The sequence below is a fragment of the Vigna unguiculata genome, chromosome 3 (assembly GCF_004118075.2).
Source record: "Vigna unguiculata cultivar IT97K-499-35 chromosome 3, ASM411807v1, whole genome shotgun sequence".
Classification (NCBI taxonomy): domain Eukaryota; kingdom Viridiplantae; phylum Streptophyta; class Magnoliopsida; order Fabales; family Fabaceae; genus Vigna; species Vigna unguiculata.
Genome location: NC_040281.1, coordinates 1,442,590 through 1,470,369, shown reverse-complemented (window position 1 = coordinate 1,470,369; position 27,780 = coordinate 1,442,590). Strand labels below are relative to the sequence as shown.

At 31.7% G+C, this 27,780-nt stretch overlaps 3 protein-coding genes across 3 annotated transcripts; all 3 read left to right on the top strand.

The window, feature by feature from the left end:
- The first annotated feature begins 318 nt into the window (after window positions 1-318).
- LOC114179363 (aldehyde dehydrogenase family 2 member C4-like) lies at window positions 319-5,039 on the top strand. Its single transcript, XM_028065686.1, has 9 exons — window positions 319-579; window positions 1,412-1,554; window positions 2,863-3,246; window positions 3,574-3,663; window positions 3,756-3,929; window positions 4,008-4,145; window positions 4,235-4,372; window positions 4,457-4,518; window positions 4,607-5,039. Exons 1-9 carry the CDS (start codon window positions 477-479, stop codon window positions 4,878-4,880), a joined length of 1,506 nt encoding a protein of 501 aa, XP_027921487.1. The 5' UTR covers window positions 319-476; the 3' UTR covers window positions 4,881-5,039.
- A 1,861-nt stretch (window positions 5,040-6,900) lies between these two features.
- LOC114179619 (aldehyde dehydrogenase family 2 member C4-like) lies at window positions 6,901-9,816 on the top strand. Its single transcript, XM_028066035.1, has 9 exons — window positions 6,901-7,104; window positions 7,391-7,533; window positions 7,758-8,141; window positions 8,379-8,468; window positions 8,562-8,735; window positions 8,818-8,955; window positions 9,038-9,175; window positions 9,282-9,343; window positions 9,419-9,816. Exons 1-9 carry the CDS (start codon window positions 6,993-6,995, stop codon window positions 9,690-9,692), a joined length of 1,515 nt encoding a protein of 504 aa, XP_027921836.1. The 5' UTR covers window positions 6,901-6,992; the 3' UTR covers window positions 9,693-9,816.
- A 6,891-nt stretch (window positions 9,817-16,707) lies between these two features.
- LOC114178271 (leucine-rich repeat extensin-like protein 4) lies at window positions 16,708-19,690 on the top strand. Its single transcript, XM_028064085.1, has one exon. It carries the CDS (start codon window positions 16,855-16,857, stop codon window positions 19,216-19,218), a length of 2,364 nt encoding a protein of 787 aa, XP_027919886.1. The 5' UTR covers window positions 16,708-16,854; the 3' UTR covers window positions 19,219-19,690.
- The last annotated feature ends 8,090 nt before the right edge of the window (window positions 19,691-27,780 follow it).

Here is a 27,780-nt window from a genome sequence, read left to right as displayed (position 1 = left end):
TTCTTAAGACGACGATTTATATGCTTGTTAAGTATAAATAATTAAATAGTAGACCTAATAGTTGTACAAACATAAACAATGTTTATGTATATTTAAAATAATACACGATATGATAATATAAGCCTATAAAAAGACGATGTGATAATATAAAAAATGATATTAATTTTTAAATTACGTGAAATTTAAAAAATTAATCTAACTAACGATGAGTGAGTCCATAAATTTAAGTTTCTCGTTATATGGTAGTAAATATAATATAATATAATATTATATTATATTTATTATAGGTATGGGATATTATACGACAGAATCGGCATCTAAAGTCAATGAGGAGGCGAGTTTGTTGTTTTTATCGTATTATCCTTCAATGATATATCTTGTGGCATATATGTATATATGAGTGGTTTGGTTTCATTGTGCTTCTATTATTATTACATTACAAATCTGTTCTTGTTAGGAAAAGTAGAAACAGAGAGATGACTGGTCTTAACAATGGCGATGCTGCCTCCGTCAAAAAGCTCCCGTCGGTCAACTTCACCAAGCTTTTCATCAACGGAGACTTTGTGGACTCTGTCTCAGGTCAAGAAGCTTTTCATCTTCTTTCTAACACACTTTCCCTTCTTCTTCTGCCCCTTGTTTCTCTTATAAACTTCACTACCATCAATTTAGAGTATATGTATTGCATCCGAGTATTATAATATTGAATTAGATTTAATTTTTTTTTTCTTTACATAATATTAGAATTATAAATTAGACTTAACTATGTTTTTAGTTTTTCAAGTTTCAGTGAATTTTGGAATTAGTCTTTTTTCGAAACTTTATATCAATATAGTTTTTTATCCTTGAAAATGTGTGGATTTAATCTTTCTTATCAAATTTTGTTAAATTTATTTGACATTTTAAATGTATTTTACGATAATATTTGAGTTAACATTAGAGCGAAAGTGTATCAAACGATGTAAACAATTCAAATACTATTATGAAATACATTTGAAACGTTAAATAAACTTAACAAAATTTGATTAAAAACACTAAATTTAGACGTTTCTAAAAATGAATGACTAAATTAATCAAAAAACGTAAAGAAAAACTAATTCTAAATTTTAGTCAAACTTAAAGAATAAAAACATATTTAATTCTATAAATTAAAATCTTTCTTAATAAAAATTATTGTTTGTTAAATTTATTTTTTAATTTCACGTGATATGAGAGTTATCCGATCATATCAAACTATGTATTAATATTTAATTTTACATTCAAAATATATCATAAAAAATATAAAAAAATATATCGAAAGTCTCGAATCGATTAAAAGTAAAATCAATTTAATATATTTTTTTATGAAAATAAAGTATATCTTTTTACATGTCTCTCAATTTTTTATTTTTTTTTCTGTATTAATTGTTGGCAGGAAAGACGTTTGAGAGCATAGATCCAAGAAGCGGAGAAGTTATAGCTAGGATCAGCGAAGGAGATAGAGAAGACATAGACATTGCTGTTAAAGCAGCACGTCACGCCTTTGACTTTGGTCCTTGGCCTCGCATGTCTGGCGCTGTAAGCTTATTTATTTTTGCTTCCTCTTATTTTATTTACCCTTTAATTATCCATTTCAAAAGAAATTTGTTTCTTTAATTTATATTAAAATACCTTATAGATTTTTGTAAAAGAATAAAAAAGTATTTATAGTTACAAAAGTAAATGAAACTGATAAGTTTATCTATAGAGTCATGTCCGTAAATAATTGAATATGTATAAGTGATCATATTAGAAACCCGAGAAAATCTTTCAGATGAATATTGCTGTAATTCAAGAATGATGTCATGTTGTGATCATGAATATTTAATGCTCGGCCCATGTGATCCTTTAAAATTATAGAAGTGTGTAATTTTGTTGTCAGAGTAAATTAAATTTAATACCAAATTGCATTAAACTAAATTCATACACTTTTACATGAATATTTCTAACAAATTCCACTTAAATTTGTTAAATAAGGATTTATAATAATATCGAGTAACATAATACAAATACAAAATAATATAAGAGTAAACTTCAAAAAGGTAGTAATTTAACTTATAACAATACGATGACAAAGTAATAAAATTAATTTTAATTAGCCATTTGGATTGATTGAAAACAAAAACTTATTATACATCAATTATTTATCTCTAAATTATTATATATCTTTTTTTAAATTGGAGATTCTGTTTTTTACTTAAGACCTCTTAATTTTTTTTATATATAAATCATATTTACATCGGAAACACACTAAGAGCATTATTAGGAAGTAAGAGCTGTACAAAAAAAAATTTGCATGCTTGTTTAGCAAATTTTATTCAGTTTCTCTTTTATCTTTTTTTTTTTCTATTATTCTCATTTCCTTCTTTTTTTTTTAATAATATATAATATTTAATTTAAATTCACTTCAATCCAATTAAAATTGATTAAATTCTAATATTGATACTAAAAAAATCAAAAGAATTCAAATTTAATTTGTTGAGTTTTACATTAATAACTTCAAAAGTTATGCTGATGACATTCTTATTTAATTAATAGTAAAATATTGTTTTATATAATTAGTATAAGGTCATTAAACTGTTACATATTTCAAATGTAAAAGTTTTCATGTAATTTTGAGGTTTGTTGATGATAAAATCTGGTGTCCAGAGAGTTTACATAAGTAATATCAACGCGAATTAGTATCATAAGAACATTGATTAAGAAATACAATTTTTTAAACGAAAATCATAATGTATGATTAGATCGTAGTATAAAAATGTGATAGATTGAGTTATCTTAGAACTTAGTTAACCCTTTGACATAGTTTTCACATGAAAACTAACATAACATGAATTTACTACTCAGAAAAGAGCTAAAATATTGACGAAATGGGCGGAACTAATTGATGAACACGCAGAAGAACTTGCAACACTTGATGCCATTGATGCAGGGAAGTTGTATCACATGTGTAAGAATGTGGAAGTTCCAGCAACGGCAAACACTCTACGTTACTATGCAGGTGCTGCCGATAAGATTCATGGAGAGGTTTTGAAAATGTCTGGAGATTTCCATGCCTACACATTACTGGAACCAGTTGGTGTTGTGGGACACATAACTCCTTGGAATTTTCCCAACACCATGTTTTATATTAAGGTTGCTCCTTCTCTAGCTGCTGGTTGCACCATGGTCATCAAGCCTGCTGAGCAAACACCCCTCTCTGCTCTCTATAATGCTCATCTTTCTAAATTGGTATGTATGTCTCATTTTCAACAAATATCAAGCATGCTTGGCTCTTCACAATTCACTTTACCATAGGGTTGTTATTTATTGATACGAATCCTAGTGTGAGTCTAAGTTTCACATTGTCTAGAAATGAGAAAGTACAGTATTATATAAGAATAAAAACACATAAACATATTGTCTTTAAAGTTTTGGGTTAAAACCGGTGTTAATATCTTATGTAATTGGACTCAGATCTTATTGGTGTTGTATTTCCCTAGTGAAACCCGTCGACCTATCACAATTATTGACTCAATGGACGTTAGGCTAATACCACACCTTTTTTTTCTTTTGAAGGCTGGGATTCCAGATGGAGTGATCAATGTAGTGACAGGATTTGGCCCAACTGCTGGTGCTGCATTAAGCTCACACATGGATGTTGATAAGGTACTTTACATCTCAAACATTTGCAGTTATATAACGATCTTAATTAAAGAAGACTACTTGAATTATGTTTCTTAATCTGGTGGCACCTTCAGGTCAGTTTTACTGGTTCAACCCAAACGGGTCGTGAGATAATGCAGGCTGCAGCTAAGAGTAACTTGAAACAAGTTTCACTTGAATTAGGAGGCAAGTCACCCCTCATAATTTTTGATGATGCTGATGTTGAAAAAGCTGCTGAGCTTGCTTTAATCGGCATCCTATATAACAAGGTGAAAGTGATTTTTGGTATAATCCTTAGCGTCTGGTTATGTTATTGGAACACTAAATTTCATTCATTGTGATTACAGGGAGAAGTTTGTGTAGCAAGTTCTCGTGTATTCGTTCAAGAAGGAATCTATGATGAGTTTGAGAAAAAGTTGGTGGAGAAGGCAAAAGCTTGGGTCGTTGGAGATCCTTTTGATCCTAAAGTCCAACAAGGACCCCAGGTAAGAAAACTAGACAAGACACAACTAGTTGTAAGGTACAAAAACATAAATGATGTTCATCAATCAACTAACATTTTTGTATATGTTAGGTTGACAAGGAACAGTTTGAGAAGATTCTTTCATATATTGAGCATGGAAAGAGAGAAGGAGCAACCCTTTTAACCGGTGGTAAAACAGTGGGCAACAAGGGCTACTTCATTGAGCCAACAATTTTCTCTGATATAAAGGTGAATTCTAGTTATGAAAATGTCATCTTCAGCATAATTAGAGATAACTAACCATCATGTTTCCTTTTTGAAAATACTGTTTAGGAGGATATGCTTATAGCACAAGATGAAATCTTTGGTCCTGTGTTGGCGTTGAAGAAGTTTAAGTAAGTTTGCTTTGATGCTAATTTTTTCATGTTTATTATTAATTATGGTTGTTATTCTCATATTTATTATGTTAAATGTGAACAACAGGACCATTGATGAAGCAATTAAAAGTGCGAATAATACTAAGTATGGCTTAGCAGCAGGCATAGTGACCAAGAATTTGGATACAGCAAATACAGTTTCAAGGTCGATTCGTGCTGGTACTGTTTGGATCAATTGTTACTTTGCCTTTGGTGATGATGTTCCCTTTGGAGGGTACAAGATGAGTGGATTTGGAAAAGATCATGGATTAGAAGCCCTTCACAAATACTTGCAAGTTAAATCTGTTGTAACTCCTCTTTACAATTCTCCTTGGCTTTGAATTTATCTATCACATGGATCATTAATTTCACTTGTTCAACAATGTTATTGTCAGAAGTTGGCCTTTTCCTTCGTTTTGGTTGTTTTTAGATGGAAATTGTTTCCGAAACAATTGATGTGAAAGTCAATTTTATAAAGGATAAAATAGTTATTTTGAAAACTATAGGGGTGCACCAAGAAATTATGAGGGTGCAGGATGAAAAAAGCCTTTCTCATCTGGTGCAATTCATAATCAAACTTCCTTAATGTCAAAATGGTTTGTTAAAGTTGCTTCTAGAAGCTAATTAAACTGTTCATACCGAATAAAACTACATAAGAGGAGTTTCCCCACACACACTTGTCGGTAATACTCTCTTTTATTAGTTGGGAAGTTGTTACTAAAAAAGATAAAGGAGAAAAAAACTTCTAGCTTTTTCTCATTTCATATAAACCAAATAAATAATGGAAACCAATATATCTATATATGCCGATCAATTGATAATGCATTTCATATTACCCCACTTTTCGTCATTTTCTTTTTTTTTTTCAGAAAATATAATTTTTCCATTTAAATTTTAAGTGAGTAATGATGCTAGTTAGACGTAATTACACATACCTTATATTACATTATTGTTATATACGTAATTTAGTGTAATAAAAAATAGTTTTAAATTTCAATGATTGAACGTATTCCACTACGCTCCACCGACCTACAAATATAAAAACTTTTTCTATTGAAGTAAAAGTGGCAAAAAATCTTAAAAGCGCAATCCGAATCTATCAAAAATAATTAAAAAGTCGTCCAATAATTTTTGCAATGACTATAGCCTGAAAAACAACCATGCTTCTTCATAAATGATTTTTTTAAACCAATAATTTTCTTTAGAATAATTTTTTCTTCACATATTTAAAAAATAATTTAACGTAACGAAATAAATTTATAAAAATAGAACTCAAGGTTAAAATAAGTTTTACATAAAATAATAAGTTATGATAAAATTTGAATCTATAAAATTGTTGTATATTAAAATAATAGTCTGCTAAAATACATTATTTTACTTGATATTAAAATTAACTTAATTAATTTTTTTAAAATTATGATTAAAAAATAATTGATCATGTTTTCTGAATATATGGTTATGATGTATTTATTTTTCAATTTAAGTGTGTATTGTTTTATTTTTCGCACTTTCTTATTATTTTTTAGAGGACGTTTGACAAAATTTATTTTTTAATATGTAATAAACTTTTTTCTTTTCAAATTATATCAAATTTTTTTTCATTCATTAAGATTTAAGATGTTGTCATGTACATGGTGAAAAGTTTGTCGATAAAATTTCGTTAAAAAATCATTTTGCGTTATTAGACCACGACATCTTCATGAAAAGATATCGTGATTTTTGGCTTTTCCATTCCATATGTAGAATCAATCAGGGGTAAGAGACGCACTATGTTAATTATTTGCATTCTTTAAATGAACAGAAAATGAAGTGAGGTTAGGTTAGGGATGGCTACGGGTCGGGTCGGGTACGGATAGTATGATACCCGTACCCGACTCGCTGAAAAAAAATCCACCCGTTACTCGTTCGTTTACTCGGCGGGTATCCGCTTAAAAAGTACTTGTGGATATTTTTAAAACCCGCGGGTACCCATGGATATCCGATACCCGCAAATATTTAAAAAAATATGAATTTTATAAATTTTTAAATATAAAATTATAAAAATAAAATATAAATTAAATTAAATTATAATTATAATTATAATTATGATTAAATTTGACATAATAAAATATACTGTTACTTCTAATTTTAATTAAATTTAACTTAATAAAATATAAATTAAATATTAATTTTAATTTTTTGCGGGTAACGGATACCCGCGGGTACGGATAGTATGATACCCGTACCCGACTCGTTTATAACCGGGTATTAAAATACCCGTTACCCGCTACCCGCGGGTAATAAATACCCGCGGGTAATAACTATCCGTCACGGATTTTATCCGCGGATATCTGCGGGCATGGATATTTTTGCCATCCCTAGGTTAGGTGAAGAATGTTGCCTTTATATAGGCACAAAATCATAATCATAAATTCCACTGTAAAAGGAACCTCTCATACCAGACGCTTGCAAAGATGAGTGCTCCCTCTGACTCCAATCACACCCACAACAACTCCTTCCTCAAGATGCCCACCATCAAGTTTACTAAACTCTTCATCAATGGACATTTTCTTGATTCCATATCAGGTTCTTCAGTTTATTGTTTACTAAGTCTATTATTTCATCCACTATTAATCACTTTTTAATGTCTAATAACGCAAGAAGATGAGTCGGAGATATAAGACCAGTTTACCGAGTATATTAGTGAATACAAACCTGATCATGTGGGGTTAAATTATAGTTAAAGTCCACCGTTTTAACGATTAAAATTAGATTCATAAATAAAGGATAAGTCGTGTTTATTTCTAACACTGTAAATCACTATCATTATTAACAAAGTGGTTTGTGATTATTTAAATTTAAACAAAAAAAGGGAGGACATTTGAGACTATAGATCCGAGAACAGAAGAGGTAATTGCAAGAGTGAGTGAGGGAGACAGAGAAGACATTGATGTTGCAGTTGAAGCAGCACGTGAAGCGTTTGACCGAGGTCCATGGCCTCGCATGGCTGCCTCTGTACGTCATTCTTTTCCCTTCTATCACATGTGATTCTCTTCAACCATGTTAATTAATATTTGAATAATGATAATATGATAATATTTAGTGAGTTATTGATTAATATATAATTATATTTTTTTTATAAAAAAGTTCAATAACTTATACCGAATCACGTAAAGAAATAAAGAATTGAGAGTAAAAATATGGGAGTGTTTAATATTAACATTGATTCGGTAGAACAGGAGAGGGCAAAAATAATGATGAAATGGGCGGACCTAATTGACGAAAACATAGAAGAAGTTGCAGCATTAGATAGCGTGGATGGTGGAAAGTTGTACTTTTTCAACAAGTTTGCAGAAATTCCTTCAGCAGCGAATGCTCTACGTTACTATGCAGGAGCTGCTGATAAAATTCATGGGCAAGTACTAAAAGTGAACGGGAATTTCCATGCATATACACTGATGGAACCAATTGGTGTTGTGGGACACATAATTCCCTGGAATGCACCTAGTCACTCGTTTTTCATCAAGGTTAGCCCTTCCTTAGCTGCAGGCTGCACCATGGTCCTCAAGCCTGCTGAACAAACACCTCTCTCTGCTTTGTTCTATGCTCATCTTGCTAAGCTCGTACGTATCAACATACTTTCATTTCTCCGTCTATCAAAATTTAATTAGTCGAATAATACTCATTTAATTAGTCGGATGATACTCATTTTCGTCAGATATGTTCTATTGGTATCCACTAGTTTGCTTTTTGCGAATCAAAATAGATCAGTTCACATTGTCCATTTCCTGAACAGAACAAGTTTATTTTAGGTTTTATTCGGCACAAAATTAATCTAACTGTTTGTGTCTTTTGTGAAGGCTGGAATCCCAGATGGAGTGCTGAATGTAGTACCCGGATTTGGTTCAACTGCTGGTGCAGCAATAAGCTCGCACATGGGAATTGATGCGGTGATAATATATAAGCAACATGTCAAATATTTACATCTATCAATTTCGTAACTAATTTTACTGCTAATTAAATTTTGTGTTGTGTACCTTTAGGTCAGTTTTACTGGTTCAGTTGAAGTAGGGCGCGAAGTGATGCAAGCTGCAGCAAGGAGCAATTTAAAACCAGTTTCACTTGAATTAGGAGGCAAGTCTCCTCTCATTATTTTCGATGATGCTGATATAGACCAAGCAGTGGAGCTTGCACTCATTGGCATCATGTCTAACAAGGTCAGTTTTTCTTTTTTAGTTACAAAATTTTGATCCTTCTTATATAACTGAATAAGCCATGTTTCTCGGTTATGGTTTTCAGGGAGAAGTTTGTGTGGCTAGTTCTCGTGTGTATGTCCAGGAAGGGATCTATGATGAATTTGAAAAGAAGTTGGTGGAGAAGGCAAAAGCTTGGGTCGTTGGAGATCCTTTTGATCCAAAATCGCAGCAAGGGCCTCAAGTAATAAACATGCATTCAGTTTCTCTTTGTTCTCACTTTTCGATCCTACTTTTGGTGAAATTCATCTTAACTCGTTTTCTAGACTAACAAGAACCAACTGGAGAAAATACTTTCCTATATTGAGCACGGAAAGAGAGAGGGTGCAACCCTTTTGACCGGAGGTAACAGAGTGGGCAACAAAGGTTACTACATTGAACCCACAATTTTCTCCGATGTAAAGGTGATTTCTAAATTCTAATCCCACCAAAGTAAGTACCATTGTGTGTGGCTGTCTCAACTACTTAGTTTCATAACTAACAATTTTTGTCATAAAAAAACTTGTTTAGGAGGACATGGTTATAGCACAAGAGGAAATATTTGGCCCTGTATTGGCATTGATGAAATTTAAGTAAGTTGGAATTTAGTTATATGATGTTTTTTGATTTGTTGATGAGCATTGAATTTGAGCATGGCGTAAAAACAGGACAATAGAGGAAGCAATTAAAAGTGCGAACAATACGAAGTACGGTTTAGCAGCAGGCATTATAACAAACAGTTTGGATACATCAAACACAGTGTCAAGATCGATTCGTGCAGGCATTGTTTGGATCAACTGCTATTTCACTGTGGGAAGTGATGTTCCTTTTGGAGGGTACAAGATGAGTGGATTTGGAAGAGATTTGGGCTTGGAGGCCCTTCACAAATACTTGCAAATTAAATCTGTTGTTACACCTATTCACAATTCGCCTTGGCTTTGAATAATTTAACACCTTCCACTTAAATTAACCCCATATGTGTGTCTCTTTCTTTTTTCCAAATAAATTATGCTTTAATTTTATGTAATGCCATTTCGAAATAATTTGTTTCTTCTATTTTGAACTATTTATGAATGCTTCTTTCATTATCACATTCTTATTCTACTTTAATATCTTGTTTTTCCAAAATAATAAAATCACCATTTGACACTTTCATTGAAGTCAGAGTTTAATTATAATTTTATTTTGGATGAAATAAGTTAATTATCTGAAAAGGCTAAGACTGTTGGAAGAATTTACAAATTCAACAAAAAGTTTAGCTTTCATGATTATAATTGCTTTCACTTGTATTTTTGTTTTAGCAGGAGTTCGTAGCCATTGTTGATCATAGCAATTTATTTTATAAAATACACATTTATTTATTTTTAAGCTGTAACACCTGTTTAAAACTGAGTGAAAATAATGGAAGAATGCGAATAATTTTAAAATTTGAACACAGAAAGTAATCTATAAAAATATGAATTAAATTATTATTAAGAGTTTTTGCATTATATGGTGTTGTTTTAACTTTATTAAATACGTCAATGTTATTTCTTGCCATTGAGATGAAATATTCACAGATCCAAATCTGTAACGTGGCTACGGAAACACACTAAGAATCTTTTAAAGAAAATGTAGTTTCAATTTACTTTTTAATTAAAAACGATCAGATGTTTTTACATGAATCATAAAGTAACATTGATTAATCATAAGTATAGAAAATCTAATTTAAAAAAAAAAAACGGATCCGTGATATTGATGGGCCTACCAGGCTACCCGATACTTGTGGGCCGAAAACATAAATGTTGTTATGGCAATTTCTTCATGTATCTGTATAACTTTCTTTCTACACCCTTATATGAAAAATTCTCATTCCATCACTTTTGGATTATTTTAAAATTTATTTATAACTTTTAAGTTGTATAATATATTTTTTAAAATAAAAAAATATTTTAGAATTATATGATTCAAAAAATAATAATAAACCTATAAAAATCAAGGAAGAAAGTTATAAGGGGTAGGATGAAACTACCTACTCTTATTAGATACCACAAATGGACTGTTTTTATTATGATAAAAGCGATTAACACAAATATTCTCTAATTTAATAGTTTTAAAATAAAATAAAAAAATACGCTAACATAATTTTAATGCCTTAATATTTTGTCTTTTTGTATAAACAGTGTATGAGTCTCATAATTTAAAGATAAAAATATCTCATGTTTTCTCTTTTTTAAATCCTTACCCCTAAATTATTTGAGTATCTTTTTTTCAATGAATCTTTAATTTATAAATTCTTTGTTATTGAATCCATAAAGTAAGACTCCATCGCTAAACTTTCAACTTAAAAAAAAAATATTCTTAATCTCGGCTAAGAATTTAAAACTATACAAATTTATTTTAAAACTTTTTTAAATAGTAAAGTAACCTAAGTAAGAAAGAGTGATTATATTATCCACTTCCTAGTTGACAATTTGCTTATGAATTTCTATTGTATAATTTATTATTATGCCTTTGTTTCTTAAGTCGAGTTTTCAAACATTCTTAGTCTAGGAGTCTAGGAATGTTCAGCGCCCATTCTATGTCATTAACTTAATCTTTCTTTGTTTATTAGAGTTTGGTATTAAATGATAAATTCAACATCTCTTGAAAAATGAGTTCAATTTTATTATATGTAATGCAAATTCATATATAATATTAACAAATTTAAAATTATTGATGGATGCAATTCGTACCTCAAAAAACATTGTTAACAAAATTGCCGGTGAAATTAAATTAAGCTAAAATTGTCATAATTCGTAGTATTAACACCTTAATTTTATTTTATTTTTTTGCACTCATCATCCAAGGAAGTCCCAATCATAGGCAATCATTTGGTTACTTTTTATTTGACATTATTTCAGCTATCAAAAAGGTTGTCGAAGACCTGAGATCAGAAAACTAACCAAAGAAAAAGTGTTCTGCCAAACACGTATTAATATTTAAAAATAATTAACCATCGTCAATTATGTTTTCTACGTGTATCTTACAATACCTTTTTCCATGGGGTGTCTTTCCTTCGTTATGGGGGTTTACGCGTTTTTCGTGTTCTCTTTCTTTTCTTTTTCTTCATACAACTTGTAAGAGAAAATTCAACATTTTAATTATATTTTTTTAACTTTTATTTTAAAATACTGATAAATATATATTATTATGTCATCAAATTAAGTTGTAAAGCGGTTTTTATTCTTCTAAAGATGTCAAACTATTATTTTTTTTTATGGGTTTAAGGTTTTATAAAGTAGTGGTTCTCATGTTCAGTTGAACTTTAATTATTATTAATTGCGCTAAATTTGATGGTAGACTTAGTTGTATTATTAGGGTATATTCCGAAATCCTGAAATGGAGATGCATTGCATGTTACAAACACACTCCATCTCTAATAAACCAAAATGCCAACTTCATTTGGAGAAAGTGAAGTTGATGTGTTTTGATTGAATAATTTTAAGTCGTTGATGGTGTGTATTAAAACGCGTGTCTTTACCAACATTAATTCACAATGCTTTTCTTTCTTTTAAGCAACATAAATTTTATGTCTAAAATGGGAATTTTTGTGAGAGTTCATATTTTCTTTTATTGCTTTACCAAATCTACCATTTTCTTTTTCTTTTTAATGGATGGCCACGAACTTCTTTTCTCTTTTACAAAATTTTGAACTTCTAGAATAAGTTTTTGTGTGTATAAGGCTGATTATACAGTTCTCTCTCCTTTTTCTTTTTTCAAACAATATAAACTCGATTCTTTCTGAACACTTCTTCTCTCATATAATTAAGAAAAACTATATTTACCTTCTTAAAAGTATATTATATAACACTTATATTAAATTTTTTTAAATGAAATAAATAACACTCACATTCCATATGATTCTTATATAACATTTACATCTCTCGTACTTCTAATATAACATTTATTTGTAAAAAATAACTTCTTATGTATAAAAATTTAATTTTCATTTTTCATAATTTTTATTTATATATTAATCGATATAGAATATTTAAATAAAATAAGAAAAATGAATCTAAGTTTATTGAAAATATAAAAGAGATGAATATGTATGAATTTACTAAAAATTGAGAAATACAAATATACTGTCAATTCAAAAATTAGGAAATATATAAAATTTTGTTAAAAGGAAATATATATTTTGACAACAGCTATAACAAGTCATTTGAGAAATCAATATTTTTGTTTGTTGTGATATATGTGCTATGCTAAAAATATCAAAAATAATTAAATGATTAAATATGTATGTAGTCCCATGTTTGAATGTAAAAGTGAAATTATTTTTTTATCTCAAATTTTGATATATTTTAATTTTAAACTTTAAAAATAAACGGATATAATTTGTTTAAATCAATAACTTTTTTTTTACGTGTTAAACAAAATTCTAAATTGATATTTGAAATGGAACGTTTCAAAAATAGTAAACAATTCAAATATAAATCTAAAACATCGTTTAATACATTAAAAAAATGTAAAATAATTTAATTACTTGTACATGATACTTTTAAGAAATTAAGGATTAAACTACGTCAAAATTGAAGATTAAAACAAATTATTATTTTTATTAAAATTTAAAAACTAAAAGTATATTTATCCTTAAACGAAATACTATAAGAGATAAAATATATTATATAAGAGAAAAGAAATATAAGAGTAGATGCAAAATCACAAACTAGTTAATAACTAATATTGAAACTAAAATAATAACTATATTTTATTTAGTAAATATAGAGGCAATTTTTGTATTTCAGGGTCTCTTTGATCATAAAATTATAAAATAGGGTACGTTGATTTTTTTTTAAATTGGGTCGGGAGAGGATGACATTCAGGATGAAGTCGTCATTTTCCTACCAGTTTTGTTTTTGTTTATGTTTTTTTTTTAAGTAATGTCGTCGTTAGACATAATGACTTTGTTTAAATCGAGAAGTGAAGTCGTCCTCTAGTACGACGACTTCACTTTTCACTTTTTTTTTTCAAATCACTTTTAATTATTTTTAATTTTTCTTTTCAAAATTTTCACTTTTCATTATTTTTTTTTAAATATCTCACTTTTTTTTTCTGATTTAACAAGTTTTTCATTATTTTTCCTTCTTTCTCAAATGTTTTCGGTTTTCATTTTTTTTTTATTTTTCAGTTTTTAATTTTTTTAATTTTTTAGTTTCGTTATTCTTTTTAAAATTTTTCAGTTATTAATTTTTAAAAAGAAAAGCAAAAATATTGAAAAGTGAAGTTATTGATTTTTTAAAAAGAAAAGAAAAAAAAATTGAAAAAGTGAAGTCGTCATGTGTGAGGACGATTTCACTTTTTCCAAAGAAAAGACGTCATGTTAGATGACGACATTAACTTTAAAAAAAATAAAGAAATCGGTCGGTCGGGGGAAGACGACTTCACCTCCAATGTCGTCCTCCACCATGACGACTTGATCCATTTTCGAAAAAAAGAATAAAGAACTCATTTATATAAATTTGACTTCTAATAGACCCCAAAATAAATAAAAAAATCAAATATAGACATTCAATGATTTTAATTATACTTTTTTTAATTTAAAGTATTAAAAGATTACTGTATTATTGTAAAGATGATATTTCAAAAATAAGAATCAAATTAATATTGTTATTACTAAAAATAATGGGAAAGTAGATGTGTAGTTATAAACTAAAAAAGTAGGAGAATGGGTTAACATAATAAGTGCATTTTTTCCATAAAATGATGGTAAACAAACATGACATATAAGTAGGGTAACCTATAAAAGAAATAGCATAATTATGAGATGACGGTGGCTGGATTTTTCTCTTCTTGTTCCCCACATTTAAACGTAACTTTATCTCTCCCTAGGAGTTCAAAAAACTCCCGATCCTACCCATTTATTTTTCAAACAAATGTTTAAATATCATTTTTAAAAATACATTCCAGTTATAAACATACTTTCAATTCAAACAATACATAAATATCAACAAACAATGTATACCATAAAAATAAATTTTCAGTAATTAATTTACCTTTTAATAAATTGTACATTTTAAATTTGTTATTTAACGATTGTTATTTAAGATTATGATCATTACTTCATTGACTTGATTTTTTAAACTTGTGCGGAATAGAATGTTAATTTTATTTTTTTTTAACTCGTGTGCGCAGAGAGGCGACAATGGGAAAAAAAACTTTAATCATACCATCTAAAATTATATATGGTTAATAAATCACAAATCACTATTCTTTTACAATATAAATGAACGTACTTATTAAATAAAATGATTTTGGTTTTGGTGTATATATATAGTTATTAGACAAAATTAGCGTAGTTACAAGTTAGGAGGTGTTGACATTTAAGTATCACACCTTTTTAAAAACGACATATTTGGAGCATGTCTTAGATACATGTACAATACTCCTTAATTGTGTCACTATTAAAGAGTAATTTTTTTTAACTCAAACACCACTTTAAACATTTTAGACATTTTTTTAACACAACTTCAACAAAAATAAACATAATTAATACACGTGCTAAATACTTCCTACAAGTTATTCTAAGTGTTGAAATATATGTTATTGGAATTCTATCGTGGGAGTCATTATGAATTCTACACATCTTAATTCTCAGTTGAGATTTATTATCACGTTAATTATATATTGTTGTAGTGTTATCTCACATATTTTAAACTTTAATTATATCCTATTATTTTTGTTATATATCATATGTATTGTGTTTTTGAAACGAGAACTTGACAGATAATTTTCGTTAACATGAATTTTAGAAGGCTATTCAAAAGGCAAATTCAATGAAATAAAAATTTGAAATTTAAGTTTATTACCCATCCCATCCAATAAATTATGTTTTGGCATTAGAAAAAAGATTAGGCGGAATTAAATTTTGATATAAAATAGTGTAAAATATTTGAGTAAAGTTTATGGGGTGAGATCGGAAAAGGGTGGAACGGAGAAGCGCGTGGGTCCCAATACGACAGTTTGAGCGGGTGTCGTTTTGCGTGGCGCAGGGGACAGGTTTCTTCCGCCATCTTGAGTGGGTCCCAATCGGAAAGGCGAGAGTCCACAGTAGTGTGATGTGGACGCGCATCATGTTACGTTATGGATGCAGGAGAAACAAGAAAGTGGGATTCAATCTAAAGTGACACTGGAGAGGAGCATGAATGAACTGGTGAAGGACAAATTCACTCATGCTTCTCCTGTTAGCTTAGCTGTCATTAAATCTTCTCTTATTTCTCTATGTTGCTTATTATTCCATACAAGACAACTAACTATTAATAACCTATCTTTATGATATTATTAATTGGTATAAGAAACTATGATATTATTTTTAAATTAAAAAATTTTAAATAAAAAGTTTAAAGGTGGGTATTTTATTCATATACATGGTGCAGATAAAAGAAAATGTGAGGAGTAATGTGCAGGAAGGTTTGGAAGGAAGGTGGTGGAAAGTAATTAATGGTAATGAATTTATAGTGTTTGGCGGGGACGTAGAAGAGGAACTCTGTACAGACCCATTCGCTTTCTTATGCCACCCAATATCAACAACCATACATAAATTTCACAATTTAAATACTTCAATAAATAAATTCACTGGATTTAAGTTAATTACGTTTAAAAAACCACAGTTAACAAACAATACGTTAAAATATATGATAATTATTAATATTTTAAATGTTAACACCAGTATCACTGTCTGCACCGTGAACAGAGAGAATCAGGGCATCACTTAAAATATTGGTAGTATCAATTCAATATCGTGGCTGGCAGAATACGTGTCCATAGATTTAATACCGCACCACCAATAAACTCTTGTACATTTATCTGCGTTTTCAGGTATTAATAACGATAATATTATTATTATTTAAAATGAGAGTGTAAAATAGAACTCAATAATTAAAAAAAAAAAAAAAAAACGGGGAAGAGAGAATCTAGTGTGGTTTGAGCTGTGGCATAGCTGTCCCTTGGATGAATTATTTTTCACACCTTCTCTGCTCATAAAAAACAGCCACTGAGTTCAAAAATCCCTGGAACAAAGAAACCCTTCTCTGCCACCCTCTTCCTCTCTTCTACCACTCCCTGCACTGCCTCATGTGAGATGAAGAAGAAACAAGCACACTCCTCTCATCTCACACTTCTCCTTCTCCTCGTTGCCGTTTTCCTGGGCACATGTGCCAATGCCTCCCCTGTCACGCTCACCCAATCGCGCCACCTTCTCTACTACAGAGACGAGTTCGGAGACAGAGGGGAGAATGTCACCGTTGACCCCTCCCTTGTTTTCGAAAATAACCGTCTCAGAAACGCTTACATAGCTCTGCAAGCTTGGAAGCAAGCCATTTTATCTGATCCCCGTAACCAGACAACCGACTGGGTAGGATCCGACGTTTGTAGCTACACCGGGGTATACTGTGCACCCGCGCTCGACGACCCCTCCGTCCGTACAGTCGCCGGCATTGATCTCAACCATGGCGACATTGCCGGCTATTTACCGGAGGAGCTCGGTTTGCTCGTAGATCTTGCACTCTTCCACATCAACTCCAACAGATTCTGCGGCACTGTGCCCCACACCTTCCAGAGGTTGCTACTCCTCTTCGAGCTGGATCTCAGTAACAACCGCTTTGCGGGGAGGTTCCCTGAGGTGGTTCTGCGCCTTCCTTCGCTCAAGTTCTTGGATCTTCGGTTCAACGAATTCGAAGGGGCTGTTCCCAGGGAACTGTTCGACAAAGATCTCGACGCCATTTTCATCAACGACAACCGTTTCGTCTTTGACCTTCCAGACAACTTCGGCAACTCCCCCGTCTCCGTCATCGTCCTCGCCAACAACAGATTCCACGGCTGCATTCCCCACAGCCTCGGCAACATGTCCAACCTCAACGAGATCATTCTCATGAACAACGCATTCCGATCCTGCTTGCCCTCCGAGATAGGCTTGTTGAAGAACCTCACGGTGTTCGACGTCAGCTTTAACCAACTTCTCGGCCCCTTACCAAGCGCCGTTGGAAATGCCGTCAGCTTGGAGCAGCTCAACGTGGCTCATAACTTACTCTCCGGTCAAATTCCTTCCAGTATATGTATGTTGCCTCACCTTCTCAACTTCACCTACTCCTTTAACTTCTTCACCGGCGAGCCTCCCGCCTGTCTCGCCTTGCCGGCGTTTGACGATAGGATCAACTGCTTGCCGGGGAGGCCCGTTCAGAGGCCTCCGGCGCAATGTCAGGCTTTCTTGTCTAAGCCTGTGGACTGTAACTCCTTTAACTGCAAGCCATTTGTTCCTTCACCTCCTTCCCCCACAACACCTGCAACTCCTTCACCACCATCTCCTGGGACACCTTCGCCACCATCATCTGGGACACCTTCACCTATAACTCCTTCACCACCATCTCCTGGGACACCTTCACCAGTAACTCCTTCGCCTCCATCACCTGGGACACCCTCACCAGTAACTCCTTCGCCTCCATCTCCTGGGACATCTTCACCAGTAACTCCTTCGCCTCCATCACCTGGGACACCTTCACCTTTAACTCCATCACCACCATCTCCTGGAACACCCTCACCTGTAACTCCTTCGCCTCCATCACCTGGAACACCTTCACCCGTAACTCCTTCGCCGTTACCTTCACCTACAACACCTTCGCCTCCTTCACCTGCCGCACCTTCCCCATTACCTTCACCTACAACACCTTCGCCACTACCTACACCTCCTTCGGAACCACCGGTGGTGGGACATTCTCCACCACGGCCAGTGGCACCTTCTCCACTACCACCCATTCACACTCCTCCTTCTCCCGTGTATTTGCCACCACCACATTCTTCCCCTGCTCCACCTGGCTACTTTCCACAACCTCCTCCACCTTCGCAATTGCCGCCTCCATCATACACTCCACCTTCTCCGGGGACACCTTTACCTACTCCAACGCCACCCAACGGTGTCCACTCTCCGCCGCCACCAAGTTCACCGTCACCACCGGCTCCTACATTCTCGACACCACCACCTTCACATAATTATGGCTCATCGCCACCTCCTCTACCTCATCCTTATCCTTATTTATCGCCCCCACCACCTCCTTCTCCTGTTCATGTTCCACCTCCACCACCTTGTACAGCACTTCTTCCACCCCCTCCCCAATCAACACCTTCTCCCACACCTTACCTCCCACCACCATCCCCATCCCATCCACCTTATCACCCAACACCATCCCCTTCTCACCCATCACCTTATCACCCGCCACCATCTCCTTCTCACACACCTTATCACCCGCCACCATCCCCTTCTCCCCCTCCAACTCCACCGGTTCAATACAGTTCGCCTCCGCCGCCGCCTCCTTGCGAAACTCCACCAGCAGTTTCTCCCCCGCCACCTGTTGTATACCAAAACCCACCACCTGCCCCTGTATATGAAGGGCCATTGCCACCCATCGTTGGACTCCCATACGCATCGCCTCCACCACCACCCTTTTATTGATTCTTTTGAGGACTTTTTCCCTCTTCGGGCAACAAGAGTCACGCTTTTTTTTATTATTATTGCGGCCGTTTCTTCTGTGGTGATACCCTCGAATGTCATGCGACTCTCGTCGCTTATGAAGGAAACTTCTTACGAGACAACCACAAGATCTAGCGAAACAGCTTTTTGTTCTTTATATTTATCGACAATAGAAACAGAGAAGAGGTTGCAGCAGAATGGGGTTTATAAGAAGAGGAGAAATTAATTCTCTCTCCTTATTGACTTGAATTATTATGAATGTTGCAGTTGAGAAATAAGAATGGCAGAGAAATTGTAGGTTGCAGAGCAAATGTAAGTATAGGGATCAATGGGAGAGCATAAGTTATGGCTGCAAATGCAGTAGCAGTTGCACTATGTGCTGCCGCTGATGGTTACCAGTGTATCGTTATTGTCTCTATTATATCACACTACTTTTATTTATTTTTTTTATAAATTTTGTTTCTTTTGCTTGCTAACTGGTTGATATTATTTGTTAGCATTTCGAATTGAGTGGACTTTCTAAATTCGCTTTCTCTTATCAGTGTCTTAAATCTGTTGCGGTCATGAGATCATTGATTTGAATGTTTTTAGTTACGCTGTCAATATCAATCTGCATTAATGAATAATGATAATGATGCCATTAAGTTATGAAAAATTATGCTGCTTATAAGCAAACATCTTAATGATAGGTGCTTGATATAAAATTCCTTTTTCCTCCATGACCTTTTGTGCTTCTTTCTCTATCCACCACTGAGAGTGATAATCAGTCTAACATGTTAGCATGGTTCAAGAGCTTTCACTTTCAACTTCATCGGTGTTATACTTAGGAATGCAAGTGTGAGTGGAAGCCTCACATTGGTTATAAATGAGAAAGTAGAGCATTATATAAGGATAAAGATCCTTAAATCCATTGTCTTAAGGTTTTGGGTTGAGAATGATGTCAATGTCTCATGTAATTGACTTCAGGTCTGATTGGTGTTCTATCTTCCCAACAAAACTCTATTCTGTAAATCCTAACATGTTATAACTAGAGCATGATATTCCTCTTTGCATGTAAAGTTCAATGGAACTTAATTTAGGGGGTGTAGGGAATGGGAGCATATTGTTCTTAAGGAATGGTCCCCAATCGCCCATGGAGGCCACCATCGGAGAGCACGGGTCCCAATTCAGATTACGGTGGTGGGACAAATAAATAGTGAATCCCAAGAACCATTTAAGAGCACTGACTAGGGTCAATGTATTTAATGAAAGAAATCCTTTCTTAAATTTGTTTGATTAGTGAATAGGAGTATTGTTAAGGGAACACCTTCCATGTGCAAACCTTCATGTTTCGAGATTTGAATTCAAATTTGCACACCCTCATCTTCAGCATTGGATCGTGAACATCAAAAACTGTAAGCTCAACAACCACCAAAAACTCTCTTTTTTCTCATCCAAGGCATTGGGGTCTCCAATGAAACCTTGTCGGTCATCAATAGTCCCTTTGTGTCTATTTCCTGAGTCAAAATAGTAAGTTACGAAAAAAAAAATGGTAAAGTTCACAAACATATATACATAACAGTAAAGTATATAGAATTAAAGTCATGCATGTGGCTTCGTATAAACGCTTGGAATGTGTATGAAATGGAAAACCCAAACTGGGATCAATGTTTGCTTCTTGCAAGCGAAGTTCATTCAGAGAACAAAATTAGCTCCCAGTTTCTACGGGAACCTTTTTCCTCTTTCCATCGTGCGTTGCAGTATATCTTTGTTCCTTTGTTTTTACTTGCAACAGAGACACGAAAATGAACAGAATAAAGCAACGTTTCCTTCAAACTAGGGAAAAGCAGAAGTGGAATCTACGAACATTGTTTGCAAATAAAAGAGAACAACGTGCTTCCTCTGTCGGTATCTGCGCTCTCTATGTATATCACTCAGGCAAATATTAAAAACCAGACCTATTACAATTTTGCATTAATTAACATTTACTGTCATCATTAATATATAGAAATTAAATTCATTCGCTTTTTTTTTACTGTGCCTCTCCAACAAGAAAGATTATTTATCCAAATATATTTCTTAAAGCACTGAAAAATTATTTAATCCAATAATTTGATCATAGATTTTATGGTTAGGTTAGAAGGTGATATGAGATCAATCATTGAGATTGGATTGACCGGAGCCCCTTTTAAGAGGACCCTGCATTATTATATTCAGTAATTAATGCATGTACCATATGATAGGTGAAACCGTGAACGCATTTAATAATCTGGAAATAGTGTGCATGCAGAGAGATGAGTAGTGTGGGTCATTTTCTGAATAACAAATATAGCATAGCAAGCAATATGAAAGTTCCATGCACCTTTCTGGCTTTAAACATTTTGATTGTTCCTTTGTGTTGGGATGGGGAAAACATGGAGGCATGGACCTTTCGCATACGCTTGCTAGGTACCCTTGGATTAGAGGAAATTTGGAAAAGATACAAGGGAAGCAGGGCATATCCCACCATCAAAGGGACTGTGACCTTTATTATGTGGGGTCCCTCCCTAGACAAATATTCACATGGCTTGTAAGGGCTTTAGACATGCAACATGCAATCGTGCTGGTCAAAACATTGATGTTCCAATTACCCTTACCTCTCCTACTTCTCTATTAATTACTTCTGCTGATCACACATAACTACCGTTCAATTAACCCTCTACAACCAAACTAAAGGTTTTATAATTACGAGTTAGGTTTAAATATCAACTTTCCTCGTGCATAGTACATTTTTAGTATGTAAACTTTAAAAATGAATATTATATATATATATATATATATATATATATATATATATAATCATCTTTGCGAGACGTTTTGAAGCACAATTCCTATCAAACGACGGATAGAATCTTTTGCAAACGACTTAAATACGCGACAGGATATCGCAAGTGATAGAGTGACCTTACTGCCACGATCTACTGATAATTCAGTCCTTGTCGCTTTGATTCGTCTATCCCCTTCATGTCCTTAAACAAAAAGTTTATCTAAATGTCTTTATTATCCTAACAAAAAAATGTAAGTTTTTCGTTATAAAGGCTGACACTAATTTGTCACATGCAAAAGACTATAGTGTTGCCATTTACGATAGTTTAACCAGCATGGTGCCAAGATTTGGAAAGTAATATATATATATATATATATATATATATATATATATATATAGTCCTTTTAACCCAATTAGATTGAAATTTTTTATGTATCAAACGTATTTTATATTAGTGTTTATATACTGTTTGACATACAAAAGAACGCATGTGACATAAAAAAAAACGCATTTGACATACAAAAAAAAAATCAATATAATTGAATTAAAGTGATTATATCCATTTATTTATAAATTTAAAAATTAAAATATATCAAAATTTATAAATAAATTCTAATTTCTTTTTAAGGTCTAAAGTCATCCTTAAGTTTCTAGGAGTTACCATCCCTCTCACGAGTAATCACATTTTCAGGTAAAGTGGTACTTGTAATTGGGATTTCATGATTAAGTTGGAGATGAAACTTCGGATATTAATTGATTAAGGAATCAGTGTCGAATCATATATTGAGAAATGGAGATGGAGAATGTTTTTAAAAGTGGATTGGTAGTTGAATCAATCAAGAGATATAGTTTAAGATACAGTACAACTATTTAATGTGTGCATAATTATTTGGACTACTTGTATACCATAAATACCTTATTATATGATCCTCGCTGGATTCATACTAAATTTACCTAACATTTTTTAGTCCATTCTTTCTTTTCGAGCACTAAAGAAAGATAGAAAAAAATATAGAAAAGCTCATTTAATTCTTACCACATTGGCGCAAGTAATAAAAGAAAGATGAAAAATAGAAAAAGACGGCACATTCTCGAAAAGTGATTAATAAGTGTTTAACGATTATTAACCACAAAAATATGGATGCGTTTGATGATTATCCTTGTCACTACACCGTCATTGCTATTTCTATCCCATCATCCTGTCGTATTCTCGTCTTATTCTATGGATTTGAAAGAAGAAAAAAAAAACACAGTGCTTGTGGGAAAAAAAAAATAGCAACTCTTCTTGGTCCACAATAAAAAAAAAGCATTTTAAAGGCATGTCATTAATGGATCTTCCATTGGGTTGATGTCAAGCCCGTTACTTTTCATCCAAAATGACAAAGCTTTTACTTCCTGCACCCCGATAAATTCTTCATGCATCCCCACATTTTAGAATACATAAAATACTTTTCGGAACGAGTTTTGTATAACAATTTTTGTTCGTTTCTCTCTCTTTTTCTTTCTCTGTAGCGTTTTCCCTCTCTTCTTCTTCTTCTTCTTCCTCTAGAGTGATGACAATGATAGAAGTGATAATAACAGTGGTATCAGCAGCAATGGTGATGTAATGCAGTAATGAAAAATATTTTAATTTTTTATATTAGTATATGACGCAATTAGTAATTGTGGCGGTGCAGGAATCAACAAATACTGGATCTGAATCAAAATGGGCTTGATGGATAATAGGTGAGCCTGTTATGTCACAGTGGAGTGGCAATTTCACTCAGTAACTGAATATTTCTGATAAGTCTTATCCCTTTTAACACTTCCCTAATCATATTTCTACATGAAAACCTTTAACATAATTTATATATTACCATGTCTTACGACAGACACAATTTTATTAAAAAATCGTAAATAATAATAATAATAATAATAATAATAATAATAATAATAATCTATAACTATTAATAAAGAGAATTATTTTTCTTAATTACTTAGTAACCATTTTTTATGTACAGATTATTTTATCTATTGATATAAATTATTTTATTAATTGTTTTATTCTTTATTGTAACTGCTTTCATAAATTTAACATTTTTTATTTTAATAAAAATTAAAAATAATAATTTTTATTTTTTTATTATCACAAAATAAAAGTAATAAAGACATATATATTTGTAAGTGCATGTTTTTTTCACCTGTAATAATAATAACAATAATAAAGATAATGGTGATTTCTAATTAAATTATAGAGTAATATTATTTAAAAGTTTAAACCCCGTTTCATTTTATGCAACAGGTGATTTAGGGCTTCTAAATTGAGCATCGCACATTCCGTAGGTATACATTATTTAGAGTACATTATAACCATCTGCATAACGTGCATTTTATTAAAATAAAACTTCTTTTATTCAAAATTCGATTCATTAACTTTGAAACTTTTGTAATATTAGGAGCAAATGCAGCTTTATTTGATTTTTCGTCACACTTAGCAAAAACCTTAAACAAATTAAGTGGTATGATTACTTCCATGTTATTTGTAACTGCCAAGTGAACATTATTGAATATAATACACTCTTTTACGAAATGCAAAGTCTTCAAAATATAACTCTCTACAATTAGATTCTACGCACAAATATCCTCTAAAGTTTAATTGTGTTACATGATTGCTTCACCACCAATCATGCTTCAATATAATAAATTCTTTCACTAAATCGATTTTTTTAATGTTTATTCCATTATTTTATTAGATTGAACAAACTTTAGCTAAAACCAATATCTTACATTTGTTAGTTTTAGCTACAGCGCAGCTACATTTTTCGGCGACTTCCAATGATTATGCCATTTTGCCAGTAAAAAAGGGTTAAAGAACAGTAAACTTTTGACTTCAGTGCCTGCTTTTTTTGTTTTGCAAAGAAACATCTGAATGCAACGACAAATTCTTAGCGATTAATCGAAGAAGAGAAAAAAGTGTCTTGACATGTACCCTAGAACGAAGGCACATGCATTTGGCATGAAATGCCCAACCTTGCCTTCTATCTAAGGGTGAACTTCAAAACTCTGTGTTTCAACCTCAAAACATGAACAACTCTAAATCAAATGTAGGACTTACACTAGCTAAAGAAAATATTTTTACTTTTCTATTTACCGTAATTACAGGATTGAATATGTCTTACAAAGATATTCTCTGACTATAATTTATCATCACATTCAAATCAAATTGTTTAAGGTACTCATCTTCTTAAAGTAAAAAAAGGAAATGTGCTTAGAGAAAATACTCTAATGCATAAGTCAAGCCAAGTGTGTCACATAATATTAAATGCAAAATAGTGAAAACATAATTAATTTATCTTATGTCATGTGTTGTTTATATTTATGCACCTTTATGTGGATGAACCTAATCCATGTGACTTAACTACCTTGATTAACTAGTATAACAATCTAATAATCCGCTTCGGTCTTTGTCTTAACTTAACCTTAATTTGTCAATGTCAAATAAGTGACTGATATGGTGTCGCTATGTTAGGTGCACTAAGGTCAAGTACATCTCGATGCAGGTAGTCGAGATGTATTTGAACATTTGTAGTATATTAGTCCCCCAAACTTAATATGTGATGTTTAAGTGATTTCAAAACCGATTATGTGTAAAGAAAAATTGTATTTCTTTTATTGATCTCAACTTATAAATATTTACACTTTTACTTGTGTTTTTTTAATTTTAAAGACTATTTAAGAAAATAGAACGTGTGTATATATATATACATATGTTGAAATCATGTTGACACGTATCACAATTGTGATGTGACATGTATAAAAAAAATTAAAAAAGTTAAAAAAAAAATCAAAACAAATCACATATTGATACATGACATTGATTTTAATATTGTTGGGTCAAACTAACACTAATAACAAAGACCAAATTGAGACAAGAAAGACGGGATGACCAATTTGACACTCTTTAACAAATACAAGGATTAAAAAAGTAATTTACTCTTAAATTTATAATAAATTGATTTGATACGTAAGATATTTTATTTATTTAATATTTTTAAATATTAAAATTAATCGTATAAAATAAGAATATTAAAAAAACGCATAATTGAGTAGATTCTACTTTAAAATTTGAAGAATTTCTAATCTATAATATATATATATATATATATATATATATATATATTGATCATTGTTATAGTTTAAAATTAAATTAAAAAATATCGAAAAGATTAAAAAAAATGAAAAAAAATTGCATTTAGTAAAAATCATGTATCACACTTAAAGGAGAGGAAGACTAAGAACACCAGATAGGTGATAGATCTAGGTTTTCTGAAAAAAATCTAAAAAATATAGAATATTAATAACATATGAATTTAACTCGTATAAAATAATAAAATTATCTTTATATCAAAATCTTTAAATAATAAATTTATAAATTTACAATTTTTATATATTTTTATTCGATATATAATTTAAACTTATACGTTAATTTCTAACATCATAAAACAGAAGACACAACTCCAACAATAACACAAATAACAAAAAAAAAAAAAATACTATCCAGATAAAAGACTAAAAAAATCCAAACAAAAGACTACACAACTAAAAACAACAAAACCACACACAAAAATTTAACAACATTTTTAAGAAAATATGAATTAAAGATATACTTATTAAAACAAGATAATGTAAACGTCAGAAATGTGAATATTTTATTCTATTAAACGGGACATTATATTGCCCTAATCCACGAAAACAATATTATCCTAATCTAAATAGATGTCTTTGTCAAAAAAAGATTTCCTTTTGACCACAGTCACCTGTCATAATCACAAAAGAAAATTTCCCATAACAGTAACGACGTGTGTAGATAATAATTGAGGAGTCTATATTTTATAAAATATGTTAACTAGAATGTTTATTTTAATGGTAAATTATAACTTTCTTTATTACTTAGGTTAATTTCGGACATGATTGAAGAATATTCAAGATATTTTATCAATATTTGTCTTGTTCTTATTTGATCGAAATAAAGGAACGTGAAAATACGAAAAAGGCAAAGCCAAAACATTCAGAAAAAAAATGTATTGTTGGTTAAGTGGTTTGTCTTTTTATCTTCTTCTTTCTTCTTTTGTTAGAAAGTGGCATTCCCTTTTAAATTCATATCCATCTTTTTATGAAAGGGATGGAAAAAACACCCAAAACCCAAAATAAAAATAAAAATTAACATCTTGCTATAATCACACAAAATTGGAATTTTTCCTTCACATTTGGGTTTACATGGGTAATTAAAATAGTTGACTACATTGTGTAAACAGAGTTGCTTTGTTACATTCGTTAAATTCAAACAAATTCTTAAAATATGTTGAAGGGGGTATAAGAATTTAACTTGAGAGTGTTGTCCATATGATTTTTTTTTTCCTCAGAATTGGTCTGACCTGTTGGCATATTATATAGGTATGACTCAAAAAATTTAGTATTTGTTTCGAAATAAATTTATTTTATTTTTATTAAAAAAACTTATTTGTAGGGGTTGGCCGGTGTCATCCCGGTCCAAGTATGCAGCCATGATGGAAAGGAGAAGAGAGGAAGCCGAATCCTGTTTCTCAATCAATAAACGGTTAAAAATGGACAACAACAATACTAACTAAATCCCTACAAGCTATTCACCATCTAGGATTAGTTTATTTTTCATCACTATCGGTCGTTTTATCTGATGTCGACGGTCTTGCTCAAATCTTATCATCAATCAATATAAACTTTATTTCTTTTCTTTTTCGTAA

What these genes read in the sequence shown, in the direction of transcription:
- LOC114179363 (XM_028065686.1), top strand. Translation starts at nt 477, where the DNA reads ATGACTGGTCTTAACAATGGCGATGCTGCCTCCGTCAAAAAGCTCCCG. An exon ending in GGCCTCGCATGTCTGGCGCT is followed by an intron (nt 1,555 to 2,862) that starts GTAAGCTTATTT and finishes TTTACTACTCAG; the next exon opens with AAAAGAGCTAAAATATTGAC. An exon ending in CAATTTTCTCTGATATAAAG is followed by an intron (nt 4,373 to 4,456) that starts GTGAATTCTAGT and finishes AATACTGTTTAG; the next exon opens with GAGGATATGCTTATAGCACA.
- LOC114179619 (XM_028066035.1), top strand. Translation starts at nt 6,993, where the DNA reads ATGAGTGCTCCCTCTGACTCCAATCACACCCACAACAACTCCTTCCTC. An exon ending in CAATTTTCTCCGATGTAAAG is followed by an intron (nt 9,176 to 9,281) that starts GTGATTTCTAAA and finishes AAACTTGTTTAG; the next exon opens with GAGGACATGGTTATAGCACA. An exon ending in TTGGCATTGATGAAATTTAA is followed by an intron (nt 9,344 to 9,418) that starts GTAAGTTGGAAT and finishes GCGTAAAAACAG; the next exon opens with GACAATAGAGGAAGCAATTA.
- LOC114178271 (XM_028064085.1), top strand. Translation starts at nt 16,855, where the DNA reads ATGAAGAAGAAACAAGCACACTCCTCTCATCTCACACTTCTCCTTCTC.